The 16,577-nt window shown below is 32.0% G+C and overlaps 2 protein-coding genes and 1 pseudogene across 3 annotated transcripts; 2 read left to right on the forward strand and 1 right to left on the reverse strand.

Annotated features, from left to right (window-relative positions):
* The first annotated feature begins 6,039 nt into the window (after positions 1 to 6,039).
* On the forward strand, positions 6,040 to 9,107 carry LOC105765605 (protein YLS7). Its single transcript, XM_012584795.2, has 4 exons — positions 6,040 to 6,174; positions 6,508 to 7,253; positions 7,565 to 7,839; positions 8,098 to 9,107. Exons 2-4 carry the CDS (start codon positions 6,740 to 6,742, stop codon positions 8,905 to 8,907), a joined length of 1,599 nt encoding a protein of 532 aa, XP_012440249.1. The 5' UTR covers positions 6,040 to 6,174; positions 6,508 to 6,739; the 3' UTR covers positions 8,908 to 9,107.
* Positions 9,108 to 10,898: 1,791 nt separating this feature from the next.
* Positions 10,899 to 14,574, forward strand: LOC105765607 (AT-hook motif nuclear-localized protein 6). 2 transcript variants are annotated; one of them, XM_052624687.1, is made up of 5 exons: positions 10,899 to 11,713; positions 13,276 to 13,343; positions 13,458 to 13,589; positions 13,786 to 13,961; positions 14,044 to 14,269. In XM_052624687.1, exons 1-5 carry the CDS (start codon positions 11,362 to 11,364, stop codon positions 14,117 to 14,119), a joined length of 804 nt encoding a protein of 267 aa, XP_052480647.1. In that variant the 5' UTR covers positions 10,899 to 11,361; the 3' UTR covers positions 14,120 to 14,269. The 2 variants fall into 2 exon arrangements, with proteins under 2 accessions (XP_052480647.1, XP_052480646.1); XM_052624686.1 differs by having other exon boundaries at positions 10,905 to 11,713; positions 13,786 to 13,947; positions 14,044 to 14,574.
* Positions 14,575 to 14,675: 101 nt separating this feature from the next.
* LOC105762292 (probable rRNA-processing protein EBP2 homolog) lies at positions 14,676 to 15,616 on the reverse strand (annotated as a pseudogene).
* Positions 15,617 to 16,577: the final 961 nt, after the last annotated feature.

Here is a 16,577-nt window from a genome sequence, read left to right on the forward strand (position 1 = left end):
AATTGAAAATTTTATGTTTTAATCCCTTTGAAATTTAAAAATGGTAAATTAATATATTATAAAATTACATTTTGGTCTTTCTAAAATGATAAAATTATGATTTAATCTTTTAAAAATTACATAATTTTAAGCTTACAATGAAGAAATTTACATTTTGGTTATCACAAAATTTTTAATTAAATTTCAATCCCTCCAAAAGGAATTTTCAACTTCTCCCTTGTTGCCAAGAGTTAAAATACTTTAAAAAGCAATTAATTCACAAAGCGAAAGTACGTCATTGAGTGGCTAAAAGGATAAATATATAATTAAACTCGAACCTATTCCTTATAGGTATAATTTACAATCAATTAAAATTTTGATTAATATCTAATCAAATAAAACAATTGTAATCATATTCAATCACTTTAAACATCAATGCCATTCATTAAAACTAACCATGAATTGGTTTTTGACCCATTTTCTCTTATAAATAAATAAAAATATTAATTCATTGTTTTTAATGATTGCCTCTTAGGCCATGAGTTTAAGGATAAGTGCTATATGACAAAGAAATTAGAAAAAATAGTAATTTAAAAGATTTAATGAAGAAAATCTAACTTAAAAGAGTTGACTAATTGGAAGAAGAGAGGATGATGATCATGATGAAGAATGGGAATATTGGATTGAATAAGATTTAATAAGATAGAGGATTATATAGTACCAAAACAGGATAAAATAACTTTTAGTCCCTAAATTTATATTTTTTTCAATTTAATCCTTAAATTTGGATTCAATTAAGATATGATGATGTCATAATTTGAGATTTTGTCATGTAATCACTTGAATTTTTTCAAAAATTATATAATATCTAAACCCCAAAATTAAAATTTAAGTGATGACATGACACAATCTTAAAAGTGTCACGTCATCATACTTAAATATAATCCAAATTCAATGACCAAACTAAAAAATATCAAATTTTGAGACTAATACAAATAAAAAATTCAAGGACCAAGATGAAAATTTGCCAAATTCAAAAATTAAATATTTTTTATCTCTATCAAAATTAACATTTAATTTTGGGTTGTCCAGATTATATATATACATATATATTAAAAAGAAAACCCCACTTACTCATTTCAGGTCACATGGGTAGAGGGAATATTTTTGGGGTTGGTTAATTTTTATTTTTATTTTTAACCCTTTTTTTGGTGGTGGACATCACTCAACTCAATTAATCATCATATACCATATTAACATAGTCTAAATATTTGGGGTTATTGTTAAAAAATTGTATTAAAAAGTATATATATATATATATATTGAAATTAAACAAATATGATTTAAAATATTTAAATTATGGAACTTTTAATTTCAAAATTTGGCATTTCAAAAATTTTAATTTACAAAGTTTTGTTCTGTTGTTTTTCTTTTACTTAGGTTGATGCTTTCTTTCTTTTATTATTATTATTATTATTATTATTATTATTATTATTATTATTTATTTACCTTCTTTCTTTTGCCTACCAATTGCATGGCAAACAAGACAATCCCTGGTTTACTTGTCTGTAAATAAATAGGCAAACCCTCCTACATATATGATTACTTTTTTTTCAAATATTAATAATTTTTTTATTTTTATTGAGTAATTAACAATTGAGAAGAAGATATATATGATCTTATGCTGGCTTGTTTTATTTGTTTCTTTCAATGGATTGTTGGGAAGAGCAGCCTCCCCATAAAATCCTATTACATTTTTATTTTCAATCCCAACATTCACCACTATTAAAATTAATTACAACGTATCGGGTGCAATGATAAGTTTATTGCATTTATAGACGGAGAGTTTAGGTTCGAACTTTAAAATAGAGGCAAAGGAGGGTAGGCGGGGGCTTGATCTCCTTAAAATGGAAATTTTCAGTTTTAACTCTTTCAAATTTTATAAAATTTTAAGTAAACAATGGTAAAATTATAGTTTAGTCCTAAAAATGGTGTACTTTCGATTTAGTCTTTCTAAAAACTATATATATATGTGTGTGTGTGTGTGTATATGTCAATAAATTGGTGAAATTTTATTTTAAGTCTCATAAAATATATAATTTAATCTCCCCTCCTGGAAAAATTTCCAACTTCACCCTAACCCGAAAATAACATTGTTAGGAGGAACATTCATAAATTCATAAATCCGACAAGGATATCTTCATAAACTATAAAATATATATGAATAATACTTTAGTAAGATTTGAGTTTAAATCATATAGATGATAAAAATAATACTAGAAAAATTTTACTTTCTATTTTAAAGTTCAATTCAATTTAACTTCAAATTTAATCGAATCCGATGTAATTAGTGTAAATCGATAAAATAGTTAGATTTAAGTGTAGACTATAAAATAGTAAAAGGAAATTGAAAGTGAAGCACCTTATAGGATGAATGCAATGAACCAAATATTTAGGTATACGAAGTGTGGGAATATTTTAGATCCCATAAGATAATAAGACAAAATGTATCATATATTAATAGACCAAGATCTAGCACCTCAAAATCTGTGCTTTAATCTAATCTTCAAGGTATTTATTGGAATGAGTTTAGTAATTAATTTTCTGCATTCTGTAGGTTTATTAAGAATGTAGATGTTGACCACGAATTTTAAAGTTGCTTCATACCCAGGGCGAGGAACGAACCCTCGGCCACTGGTTACGGTAGGAGAGGCTCTTGTCATCTCACCTAACTCCCGTGATTCATATATTTTTCATTTTTAATTGTATTTTTATAAAGTGAGAATGTTGGTTCGAATCTTATGGATAAAATTTATGAACTCATATGAGTAATACTAAAAATATTGTAAACTGAAATATAAAAGTTATAAATACATGCAAATATTTAAATCTAATGTTGAAAAGTAATAGAAAATGAAAGTGATCCGACGCAAGGATAAGATTTATAGATAAATTTAAAATTTTAGAGTTGAGGGTTTTATGTTTAAGGTTTAGAATTAAGATTTAAGGGCAAGGTTTTAGAATTTTATAAAATTAGGTTTAATATAATATTTTGTATTTGAATTTGATTTTTTAATTTGATACCTATATTTTTGGGTCTAATTTAGTACTCGAATTTGACAATTTTTCCTAATTTAGTATCTAAGTTTTTTGTCCAATTTAGTACTTGAATTTGACACTTTTTCCTAATTTGGTACCCAAACTTATTAAATGATATACAAATTTCTCCTAAAACACTAATGGTGTTAAAAAAATTGTGTTATGCTACAAAATACCGTCAGATTAAAGAAAATTCCTATTAAAAATTATGCATTGAGCTATACTAAATAAATAAATAAAACTAAAATTAATTGAACATTTAAATACTGAAAAAGAAATATCATGTCATTTTTCACTTGTTTATACATTGATTATTTTTCTACCTCATAAAAATAACATTATTAATATATAGGAGTAATTTGTATAACGTTTGGCAAATTTAGGAACCAAATTAGACCCAATGAATTAAGTACCAAATTAAGACAAAGTGTCAAATCCAAGTACCAAATTAGGAAAAAGTAATAAGTTTAGATACCAAATGTTATATTAAGCCTAAAAATATTAAATTAATTTTTAGGAATTATATTAATAATAAAAACAAATTATAACTAAATAATACTAATATTAAATCTTAAAAAAAAACCCAAATCAATGGTTTGGATTTGGCATGGTATCATTGCCCAAAAATAATTATATGAAGTAATTAAAATAAATCCAAATTATTTTTAAGTATATCTTCTTAAGTATACTTTAGCTATGCTAAGACTTAAAAGAAATAAACAATGAAAAGGAATGTATTGGCCAAAAATATCTTGAAATCACACTTTAATCTAGAGTTTTTTTTTTTTCAATGCTTTGTGATGAGATTGTGGGCTAAAAGCCTTGAGAACCCCATGCGTAAGCCAACGTGCAGAATAGCATGCTATTGGTATGGCATGGGCGCAGCACGCTGGCTAGGTCGGGTGCAGCCACGCGGTCTGGCGGTGACTCCACATGAAATAAGGCCTGTATATATGCTCACTAACTAATCAAAACTAGCCAAATCTGTGTGTGTGAATGTGATGCTAAAAATCAACAAATTTATAGTGCCAAAGGTGATGATGCCACTTGTATCCATATCGAAGAAGCTTGGGTGATGACTATTCCACTTTCTTCCCTAAACCATTATTATATATTCACTTCTTACCAATAGATGGGATTTGGGTAAGGGAATCATTGATTTAGATAGGAGATATTTAGAATTCAAAATTTTTGAGTTATTGAAATTCGGGTTCAAGTAATTTTAGATTTAGAGTTGTATTAAGTTTGGGTCATTTTTAATTTGGTTATTTTAGGTCTCGAGGCTCGAGATTTTTGGAGTTGATTTTGATTTCAAGTCATTACAGGTTTAGATCATTTTGTATATTTATTCTTTTAAATTATTTTAAGTGTGTATGATTTTGATTTTGAATCAGTTTATATTCGGGTCAATTCAAGTTCGAATTAAATAAGTTCGTGTTCCCATCAAACTCGTCAAATAAACAGATGCTTTATTCCCCTCAAAAATGATAGATTTTTCTTGTAACTCTTTAAATATTTACAAAATTACATGTTTGTATGATAGTAAAATTATACTTTGACTCCTCAATAATTTACAATTCATCTTTAACCCCTAAAGTAATTTTCTAACTCGTCCTTGTCTATATTGCACAATTGTTGTCCAATAATTTTAATAAACATAGAACGAGAATGAAGGGGAACTGTCTTTAATTCTCCATATATCAACTACAAAAAGGAAAATGTTGAAGAATAATGATCTTAATGGGCAATGAAGGGAAGAACAGACACAAGGAAGTCTCTGGTTGAAGGAACAGTTGTTTCACTTTGGCTGGACATTCCTACAAGAAAAAAATGGTCCCATAACCAAACACACTTTTAGAAACATCTGTTAAAGAATATAAGATGATGCTCTCTTTTCTGTTTATTTCTCTCATTTCCCCTTTTGGTTTTTGCTTTGCCTTTAATCCAAGAACTACGTGCACGTGTGATCATCATCATTCTACGTACCTTCACGAGGCCTAGCTAACATGCTTTATAATTTGCTGCATGCATTGAATTTGCTCAATAAAATGTTAAGAGTAAATTAGTAAAGAGTGGACTGATTGTGTCTGCCCTTTTAATAAAACCTGTCAATTATACTATTGGATTGGTTTTAATTTGGGTAAATTTGGATTAAGTTAATATCGAGTCAGTGTTGTTTGGGTTTGATTCATTCGAATTTGAAGTTTGAGTCTTTTAAGTTAAGCCATTTCAAGTTCTTTGTTTAGGTCATTTGAGATTTCGATTATTTTGAGTCTAGGTTGGTTTAGGTTCAGGTCAATTCAGATTCAGATTAGACGAGTTTGAATTATTGATTTTTCATGATCAAATCAATTTAAAACAAGTTTATTTTTTGTTTCAAGAAGGAAAGAATCGGTAAAAGTATCATGGAGAAAAATGGACAAATTAGTCAAATTGCATTTTATCTCCTCTGCTAAAAAAAAGGGACAAATTAGTCCATGCGTTTGATCAAAGAGAAAAATGGTCTAATGTTAAAAATTTTATCCATTTCTATTGTTAAAATTTGGTCTATGTACATCAGCATGAGGTACACGTGACACGTCTTTGAAAAATCAGTCATTGAACTATTATTAAATATGTTATTATCCATAATTTATCCATAATAATTGGTCATTGAACAATTCATAAGTTTTCATTTCAGTCCTTTTAACACTATATGTTATTAGAACACTGTGTATGACTTTCTAAAATTGTATCACATCATCACTTAAAAGTTTATATATAATTTTAATTTTCAAGTGATGATGTGGCACAATGTCAGAGTGCTATGTCATTAAACTTTTAAAATTTTGAAGTCCATGGATCAAAATGAATTTAGTTGACAAGTTTTGATACCAAAGTGAATCTAGTTCTTAAGTTCAGGGGTCAAAAATTATATTATCCTAATTTAAACGCATATCGGCAATAAAAAATTATAATATTCTTTTTCTTGTATTACCCGATCCCAAATTTTGATTTTCCCTCGATTAATCCGAGTCGATTTCGCTTTCGCTAAGATCTAGCTACAAAATTCCACAAGTTCATCCTTACATTTTCCTTTGTATTTCACCAACTACTGTAAGTTCGAAGTTGAATTTCAGGTTTTTCTGTTTTTTTTTTTTTTAAATTTCCATATCTGCAACATTCAAATCTAATTTAGTTTATTTAGTGCTGTTTTCGGATATTGATTAACAGAGAACTTCTTTTAGATGTTTGATTTATTCTTAGTAATTTTACTTATAGTCAAAATAAAAAGTTTCTATTTCAGAACGATCTTTAATAGATTTATACTAATTCCTTACTTATTGGAGATTTAATATTTTCCTTTTTGATGTTAATTTCAAGTTTAATCAATGATTACTTTAATCACGGATTTTTTCTCCTAAGATTTATCTTGTTTTCTTTTTCCAGGAAATTTGATGTTCTTCTGAGATTCGTTAATAGGATTTACTAGATGGTTTCGTTGATGGAAGCATATGCAATGAACTTTAGAAAAGAAAATTTTGATTTAAATCGATTTGAATGTTTATAAATTATCGATTTAGAAGTTTAATGTGAAATTCTCAGATTCTTCGATTATAAACAGTTGTTATTTAGTTAGTCGATCGATCTTCACTTCGTTTTAGTACTTCATAAGGAAACCATGACATTGGCTTCCCCAAAAGGCAATGGTAAAATGGTTGCTTTCCCTTGGGGCCTTACTTCCATTGCAGCCTCAGTTGTGATACTAGCAATGTTCTTGATTTTTGCTTCTTGGCTTCTAGTTTCGTTTCCGATCGGTTCAGCTATTAGAGGATATTTTTACGGTGTTGATGGGAAAATAGTTTTGCCTGCATCGAAGAATGTAGATTACAGCTATAGCAATTCGTCGTCCGGGTCGAATTTAGAACTGCCCACGATGAGTTCAAATAGTTCTGTTGTTGTTAATAATGAAAAAGCACAAGTTTCCATTAGATCTGTTGAAAAGGATTCGATGGCATCTGAGTCTAATGTAGAACCGTCTTCTAGTGGCAAAGATTCAGTTGACTTGAAGAATAATGCGACTCTGGAGAAACCTACAGAGCTGCCAAAACTGTCGTCTAGAGCAACAGAAAAGAAGGCAGACATGTCCGGTTTTCCGTCTAGCAATACATCTGAGAGCAATTCTGTTGATTCAGGTAGTATTCCTTTTACACTTGTTTTGAATCAAAATCCGATTTTAGATCAACTTAGCCGTGGCTGCCATTCGATTTTGTTTTCTCGTTTTTGCTATAGTATAGGTGGAATCTTCCATCCGATTTTAGATCAACTTTACACTAGTTTGTTATGCTTTATCACTAGGTTTATGCTAGATGTCTAACATGGTAGCTTGCTGTTGTTTAAGTCTCGAGTCCCGCATCATGCGTTCTTTTAGTCCCCTGTATTATGGTATAAAGTCTCTTCAAGCTCGGGGAGATTCTGATTTTCATTTCGATTGGTTACTCTCTAGGCTGTGACCTATACAACGGAAAGTGGTTCTATGATCCACAGGGACCATCATACACCAACAATTCTTGCCCTGTCATAACACAGATGCAGAATTGCCAGGGTAATGGGAGGCCTGACAAGGAATACGAGAATTGGCGTTGGAAACCCTCTAAATGTGACCTCCCCAGATTTGATGCCAACAAGTTTCTCGAGTTGATGAGAGGAAAGACACTTGCTTTCATTGGTGATTCTGTCGCTCGAAATCAGATGGAATCGATGCTGTGTCTTCTCTGGCAGGCAAGTATCTACACTCTTAAACTGCCAGTTTCTTGGTTTAATCCGTTGTTTCACATTGAGCAGTTTCTTGGCTTTGAAATATTAGAACAATGGTATGTCCGGGAATGGATTGTTTGTAGCTTCGTGATAGGCTCATGCAGTTTGAAATATTATTTCCATTAGTTAATGTTAGTAATATGCATCTCCGTACCTTTAGGGTTCATCTTTCTTCATACAATAGATTGATCTTTCTTATTTCTACTTTCGGGATCATTTTAGGTTGAAGTTCCACAAAATCGAGGAAACAAAAGAATGCAACGATGGCATTTCGTGTCAACATCTGTAATGATAGTCCGGTTATGGTCTTCTTGGCTTGTTCGTGAAACCACTGAAAAAATCGACTTTGCTCCCGAGGGTGTTACCAAGCTTCATCTTGATGCTCCTGATGATAAATTAATGGAGTTCATCCCAAATTTTGATGTGATTGTTATTTCTTCCGGCCACTGGTTTGCCAAACAATCTGTCTATGTCTTGAACAACGAGATTGTGGGAGGACAATTATGGTGGCCAAATGGATCTCCTCCCATGAAAGTCAACAATGTCGACGCATTTGGAATATCTGTAGGGACAATTCTCTCCGCAATTCTTACACACCCTAATTACACCGGTCTGACTATCGTACGTTCCTTTTCTCCTGATCATTACGAGGGCGGGGCTTGGAATACGGGTGGATCATGTACTGGAAAGGAAAAACCTTTAGCCATCGGTGAGTTAGTGGAGAACGGTTTTACAAATATAATGCATGAGAAACAGGTCTCGGGTTTTGAACATGCTGTTAAGAAGGCAACAAATAAGTCCAAGCTACGGTTGATGGACATTACCGAAGTCTTTTCGTATCGCCATGATGGCCATCCAGGCCCGTATAGGAATCCGGATCCAAATAAAATCACGAAACGTGGTCCAGACGGAAAGCCGCCTCCTCAAGATTGCTTGCACTGGTGCATGCCAGGTCCTATTGATACCTGGAATGAACTCGTGCTCGAAATTATCAGAAGAGAGTTCGAGGGCAACCGAAACTCGTCATCATAAGATTTGATTGCGTGCTTCTGTAATTGAAAGTGGTAACATATTCAGTTCAGTGAGATGTATGAGAAGAGGCAAGGAAAGTCCTTTGTGTTTATACCTGTTGTAGCAGATTGTAACATTGAGCTATTTTACTAGGAAAATTTCACTCTTTACAGGAAAGAAAACAAATCTTTCCAGAGAAAGTTTTGTTTGGTATGTTTCTACTCTTCTTTTTCTTTTTCCTTCAGTTTCTTGCTATATGTGGCTGATGATTAAATTTAATTAACACTAATGCTTTTAGCAAAAGCATGTCAGGTATTTATATACTTTTGGAAGAGATCTCATCGCAATTTCAACAAAAAATTATTAGTAATCGTTACGTTGACACTCGAGATATAATTGATAATGCATCTTCAATCCGTAAAAGTATTATGGAGGTTTTACACTTAGAGTTGAATTACATTTTATCTTCTATATTTAAAAATGAACAAATTAATCTTTATACATTAGATTAAAATGCAAATCGATCTTTTGTTAAAATTTCATCAATTTCTACTATTAAAATTTGGTCTTTATACATTAACATAAGGTAAACGTAGTACGTTACATGTAGCTATCTGATTATTCCATCACCATACTAGCTTTTAATAGTGGATAAAAATTTTAATAGAAAAATTAATTATTCTTTAATCTAACATATAAACACTAATTTATTTATTTTTAAATAAAGCATAACCTAGCTTTTATTATAAAGACTTCCATAATAGTTTTACCAATTCCAATCTCACATAATCCACGCTTCTAGTGCTGCAAATGCTGAAAACAAGAATGGCAATTGGTAAGTTTATAAATTTATAACAGTGGCATTAATAATTAACTTTAGTTAACTTTGGTTTAACTAAACAAACAAAAGAAGATTGTTAGTAGTTGGAAAATGCCATGGATGGCTCTTTACAGTTCATAATATACTATAAAAATATTATTTAATATAAATTATTAGATTAATATATATAAAAAAAGAGAAATTATTTTAGTTAACTTTTATGCGAGCCAGTGAAAAATATGTGAAAATTTATTTTAAGAAGAAATTGGTAATCTTTTAAATTTAATTATATAAAAGTCTATAAATGTCATTAGAATTATTAATTTTAACTAAAATTTCGAATTACCCTTATTTTTAGAATTATATATTTCAAATTTTTTGGTAAACTAAATAATGGATTACATAGAGCTGATCATAGATAAATTATCCAGAAAGTTATCTTCTTTCAAAATCGCTATGTTCTTCAAAGGGAATCTTTAAACATGCGCAAGACTTTGTCACTCGATAAAGTCATTTTTATCAAAGCATCGACTATCCAATTAGTCTATCTGGGAACATACTTCAAGGCTCATTTCTCTTCAAAGGCTAGAAATTGTTAGATTCGTCTAATTAGAAGACTTTTTGAACCTTCATTTTTGCTCTTACAAATAAAAATAACATTCGCAAGATTATCCAATTGGATAATGACCTCATCATATCTCTATTTTTGAAGGAGAAGTAAACAATCTAATATACCTCACATCTCAGCAACCTCGACTATATATTTCAATTTTTTTTAAAATTTTATTTTAATTCATCTAAGTAATATTATTTTTAATTTATACCCACAAATTCTACTATTAAACTCCATCAAAGAATATTTTATTAAATTTCCAAGACGGACGTGAACCATTTTATTAACCAAAATTCATACTTTGAATTTTGTAATTAAAATAATAAAATTATTTAATTAACTATAAGAAGTATTTTTCAGAAAAATTCACAAATAAGAATAAAATACTGACATTTATCTTTAGATGATATTAAAAAATAAAATATACATATAATTCATTTAACTTTATTTTAAAATAAAATTCCCTAGAACAATCCTTAAAATATTATTAATTATTAATTAATTTCACAATATAAAGTGGTTTATTACTATATTTTCTTTTCTTTTTTTTCTAATTATTTCTACTTTATTCGTTTGTCTTCCTTTTCTCCTGCAAAACCCTAAATTCTTGTTTGCTGAACAAATTCTTACCTCATGCCAAAAAAATTGCAATTTTCTTCTCTGTAATTATTGCTATTTTTTTTTATTTTTTAAAATCATTTTTCAAGCTTTGTGTCTTCTCAAAAATGAAGATTTAAGCCACGAAATTTTCATTGCAGAAAAAGTAAATCCAAATTTAATGCTCATAAAACTGAGTTGCTTTTGATCTTCGAATTTTTTATCAAAGTTGTTATCTTATTATTTTTTTCAAACACTTTTTTCTTCTATTTTTATGCTTTTTTTACTCTGTAACTGAGCTCAAGTTGTGTTATTTTCTGATAAATTTTCCTTTTTTTTTTCGATTTAATCGCTCTAAAATTTTAAAAATAGCTTCAATCTTCAATCGTAGGTTGCAGGGTTTTAGGGTTTTAGCCAGTTGTGATTTGTTTTTTTTTCCCCATATATGGAGGACAAAGAGGGACCTACGCTCGGTGTCACAGTGAAAGGAGATGAATGTCTAGATGGCTTCCACGTGGCCTCATATGTGGGGCCTACAGCTCCGAGCATCGTTGCACCTCCGCCTAGCATGGTAGTGCCACCGGGACATGGCAACGGTTCAGAGATGATGAAGAAGAAAAGAGGAAGACCGAGAAAGTACGCACCGGATGGATCTTTGGCCATAACATTGTCGCCGATGCCGATATCGGCGTCGATTCCGATGAACGGAGACTTTCCCGGTTGGAATCAGGGAAAAGCCCAACCAGTTGACACGTTCATCAAAAAGTCACTTAACTATGAGCTCGAGACCAACCCAGGTATTCTGAAATTTTCTTTTATAGCAATAAATTGTTTCTGTCCTTTTTTGTATTTTATTCAAAATCTTGGGGTCTCAGAAAATGAAAATCTGGGCTAAAATGTTAAAAGAGTTTCAACAATTCAACTTTCAACTTACTATGTTATTAATAGGTAGCGAGCAAAACAAAAGCTATAGGTAAATTTTATGAAGAGTTTAAGAGAGGTATATAGTTCATTGATTTGAGAATTAGGAGTTATGATGAACTGGGCTTTCTCGAGTAAAAGTATGGATTGTATTTTATAGGTTAGATTTTGTTAAAATTTCATCCATTTTTATGGTTAAAATTTGGTCCCTATTACACTAACATACAATGTGTAATTGTTTGGTTATTCTGTTCGCCATGTCGATGTCGATTTTTAACAGTACTAATTTGCCTATTATTTTGTGTAAGGAGGACAAACTACAATCTGAATTCTAATACAGAAGCTTCCGTAACATTTTACCCCTTTTTTGTCTTTTAGGGCTTAGTCTGGACCGAGGTTTTCACTAGATCTATGGCTTTGTTGGCCTTTGTCTATGCGGGACTTTTTGCTTGTAACCTTGAAAAAAATCGCGAGGGGGACCAGTTTATCAGATTCTGGTCCATATCTGGAGGAATTAATGGTAAATACTGAGTCAGACAAGCTGATTTACTAGGAGAATCTCTCTTGTCTCCAGAGTGCTATACTTGCCTTTAGACAGTGTAAAAAATGGCAGCAAAGTACCAGAATGCTGTTACTCAAGGTGCCAGTGCCACCTTTGCTTTTGTGCTTTAGTTGGTAAGGTAGAATAACTCGAGGTGCTTTAGTTCAGAATTAGTTCAACTCGAATTTACGAGCATTCCATCTTAAACTTGAACCTCAATATGAAAACCGAATTCATCTTTCCTAAGTTTTCATAAACATTCTATTGCTCGAGACGTGTAGCACAAGAAAAGCACTCATCTGAGTGAAGTTAAGATCATATGTTTATGTTGTGTTGTACGTAAGATGTTTTAAGATACGTAGAGAGTTTGATGATATCCCTTTTTGTGCTATTAGAGGTAAAGCTAGTAAAGCTAATTACAAAGATGAAAATAAAAGAAATGCAAGGGAAATTCGATTTTTTCTTGTTTACTGCCTTACAAGAGAGCATGCCTAGGTGTACAAGTCTTGCGTTTTATCGTGTGCTCCTTGCTCAAAAACGTCTAAGGTGCTTTTGTTGTCTAGTGAAACACGTATAGGAAGTACAATTACCATCTTTAATCCATTATGGAGCACAATAGTCAATGTATATATTTAGTTCATTGGGTATGATTAAGCTTAACAGCACAATAGGGGTTGTGCAATACTTTCGGTGTGCTTTAGTGAGTAGCACGGAACTCGGATGTCAACGATATGGGGTTTGTTTCTTGTCCCCTCATTGGACTTACACATCGACTAGTGCATCAAGTTCTACTATGACTCTGCTTGGTTATTTGATCTTCTTAGTTCAGATGCAATCAACATGCTTATAAAGGATTTGCTGATTCATTTTTGTTTTACTAATTTGAATAATATATAGGTGACAAAATCGCATATTTTGTCGGGACAAATTTCACACCTCATGTGATCACTGTGAATGCTGGTGAGGTATGCCCTCTTTGTCGATGAATCGTAGGGGTGATCAATACAAGTGACTTTTTCTATAACTTTCAGCTATAATGTTTTTGTGTGCGTCTCTCACTTTCATTATGATTTCTGTAGGACGTTTCAATGAAGGTGATGTTTTTTTCTCAGCAAGGAGCTCATGCTATCTGCGTCCTCTCGGCGAATGGAACTATTTCAAATGTTACCCTTCGTCAGCCTACTTCATCCGGTGGTACTCTGACGTATGAGGTGTGTCCCTTCGTCCTCTAATACGAGTTTGAGTGCATAAGAATGCATGAAATATTAGTTACTAGGTTTCCTAGTGTTATTAGGCCTATTTAACCAATTTAGAAAACTGGTTCCGGTTTACTTCCAGTGTAAGCTTTTTGCTTTGTTCTTGTCTTTCCCGTTTAGTAAAATCTAGCTTCCCTATTATTTCGTCCAGGGACATTTCGAGATCCTTTCATTGTCTGGGTCATATATGCCTACTAACAATGGCGGAACGAAGAGTAGGTCAGGTGGGATGAGTATTTCTTTGGCAGGTCCAGATGGTCGTGTTCTAGGAGGGGGACTTGCTGGTCTGTTGGTAGCTGCCGGTCCTGTGCAGGTGAAAACCATATTGTATGAAAGATATTAAGTAGTAAAAAACATTAACATATATACAAGGATCATTGTCACAATCTGAAACCTTATGAATTAACAGGTTGTTGTCGGCAGTTTCCTACCGGGTCACAAGCAGGAGCAGAAGCACAAGAAACAGAGAATTGAACCCACGGTGACTATCATCAGTCCTACGGCTACACATTCCATGCCTGCAGACATTAATGTGTCCTATGGTAGAATCAAGCCAATTTTCACCTATTCATTCCATGGAGACAATTCAGGTTCTTTAAACCCTATCCAGAGCTATAGAAATTCTAGTATTGACAATAACTCGCCTTCAGCTGAAAACGAATCAAACAGCCGTAGTCTATCACAGTGTCAAGTTTCGAGCTGATAGAACATGCTCGATGGTCTATCTATACGGACATGAAATCCTTGTCCGAAACAAATATAAGCCCTTTAAAGCTAGGTTTTAACCCCTAATTGTACTGTCTTGTTAGGTTTAGGTAGGATTCCTAATCGTTAGGAACTGTACTCGGCTTTCTTCACTCCGCATGGTGTATTTTCTAGTGATGTATCACTCGTTGATAGAAAATTTATGAATGATTGAAGACTGGTACCATTTCTCTCATTAAGTACCTTTGTATACACAATGATTTTAAGTTCTAAATGCATATTTGACCTATCACCATTACACAAACAATAAGGATTAAACAACACTTCAGAGTTTAAACAAAAATGCTTAAAACAATCTATCACCTTTTCCTTTTCTTGTTACCTGCAATACTGCCATTGTTGAAGCCTTTAAGATCATTTGTTGTTTCATCGGTGTTTTGCTTCTTAAAACCTATTCTACCTCTGAACCCGAACTTGGAATTCCAGAACTCCCTGTTTTGTTTTCTTATTATTGCCCTTTTCACCGCTTTGCTTTGCCTTACCTCCAGATCAATCCCCCGGAGACATCCCTGGTCCTTTCTTGCTTGACCTCTTGAATGATTTACTGTCTTCGAAACCCAAGTCCAGTAAACCCTTTTTCCCGTCTCAAAAGCCATTCTGCTGCCTTTGTTTCCTCCACTTCTTAACGGCTTCAATCTCTTGTTTCTTTTGCTTAGCTCTTTCTTTCAACTTCTCAGCTTGAACTTCCTTAGCAATTCTCTTGGCTTCCTTGTTTTTCCCTCTCTTCGGCCTCTTTGATCCGACTCTTCTGCGCTTAAAGCTTGCCTTTCACTTTCTCCATGTGGGAATATTCGCGTAATAGTTTGGTGGCCGAAGGAACGGCAACCCCATTGACTGGAACTTCTCGAATGCCAGCCCCGTCCCTTCCAATGCTTAGTGTAAAACACGAGCTGTCTTGTTGAATCATCGTTCACATCCACCTTTTTCTCTTGATCGGTATCAAGGGGAAGTTTGTGTATCCAGTCGACGTTTTCTGGGCAGCTGATATATTTGAGCTTATCGATGAGGCTTTCCCTATTGTATACAGCATTCTTTGACTACTCCGCTTTCCCTATTGTATACAGCGTTCTTTGACTACTCCGTTAACTTCACATCTGATTCAGACCCAGATTCAGAGTCTTCCCCATTAAAATCCTCCATTACATCATCATCATCCACTGTATTCTCGGCTTGTAAGCTTGATTTACTTTGAAACCCCATTTGCCTAAAAAAACCTACTATAAAAAATGGAAATCAAAATGCATTAACTCGTAAGCATGCAAATAGATTTGTTTTTTTTTAAACACCGTTTTTATTCCCACATAAAGCAATCAAAATCCATATGAGCGACAAAGCAAATAAAATAGCCAAAACTAGGTTTCAAATAGCGGTGTCGCAGTCGCTATTTCGCGGCGGCGGCTGAAAAACCTCAATAACGGCCTTCAAGCTTGAAGATCAAGCAGAATATAATAGAAATAAACGAAGCTAAAGTTAATGTTTAAAAATTTTACCTTATTTAACTTCCTGGTATGCCTTGCGCGGCCGAGATAGAGCGGTGGTGAGAGGCTAGCCTGGCGGCAAGGATGGTCAGAAAATTTTTGAAGGATTTTTTAGAAAAACTTTTCTTTTCTTTATAACATTTATAAAAAAGTTTTATTTGAATAAAATTAAGAATTTTAACAAAAGATAAATTACTATGATTTAGATATAATTATTATTTAAATATTTTTATATAAATATTTATTATATACTGATTTATAATTCTTATATTCGATGTTTTTATTTAATAATTATAGGAATAATATTTGGTTCAAGTGAAATTTTAGACTCTAAAATAAACAAGAGATGACAAATATTTTATGGTGATATAGTAAAATATTTAAAAATAAAATTTATACCTTATATTTAAAACTCAAATTTTATCGCCAATAATAAAACATAAAATAAAACTAAACAAAGCCTTCTGCATAGAGAAAAGAGACCCAAAGCGTCACTTTGATCTTAGTTTTATTTGGGTTAGATTATTATTTGGGATTTAAATTTAATAATTATTTTTACATTAGAGTCTGAACTAAACGAATATTCAGAATTTTAACGTAGAAACAATTGCCAAATTCAAGACCTAACTTGAATTAGAAAAAAGTTCAGGCCCCAAAAAATTATTTAACCCTTTTATTTTCTATACTTTTAATTAAAATT

The sequence above is a fragment of the Gossypium raimondii genome, chromosome 12 (assembly GCF_025698545.1).
Source record: "Gossypium raimondii isolate GPD5lz chromosome 12, ASM2569854v1, whole genome shotgun sequence".
In the NCBI taxonomy this organism is placed as follows: domain Eukaryota; kingdom Viridiplantae; phylum Streptophyta; class Magnoliopsida; order Malvales; family Malvaceae; genus Gossypium; species Gossypium raimondii.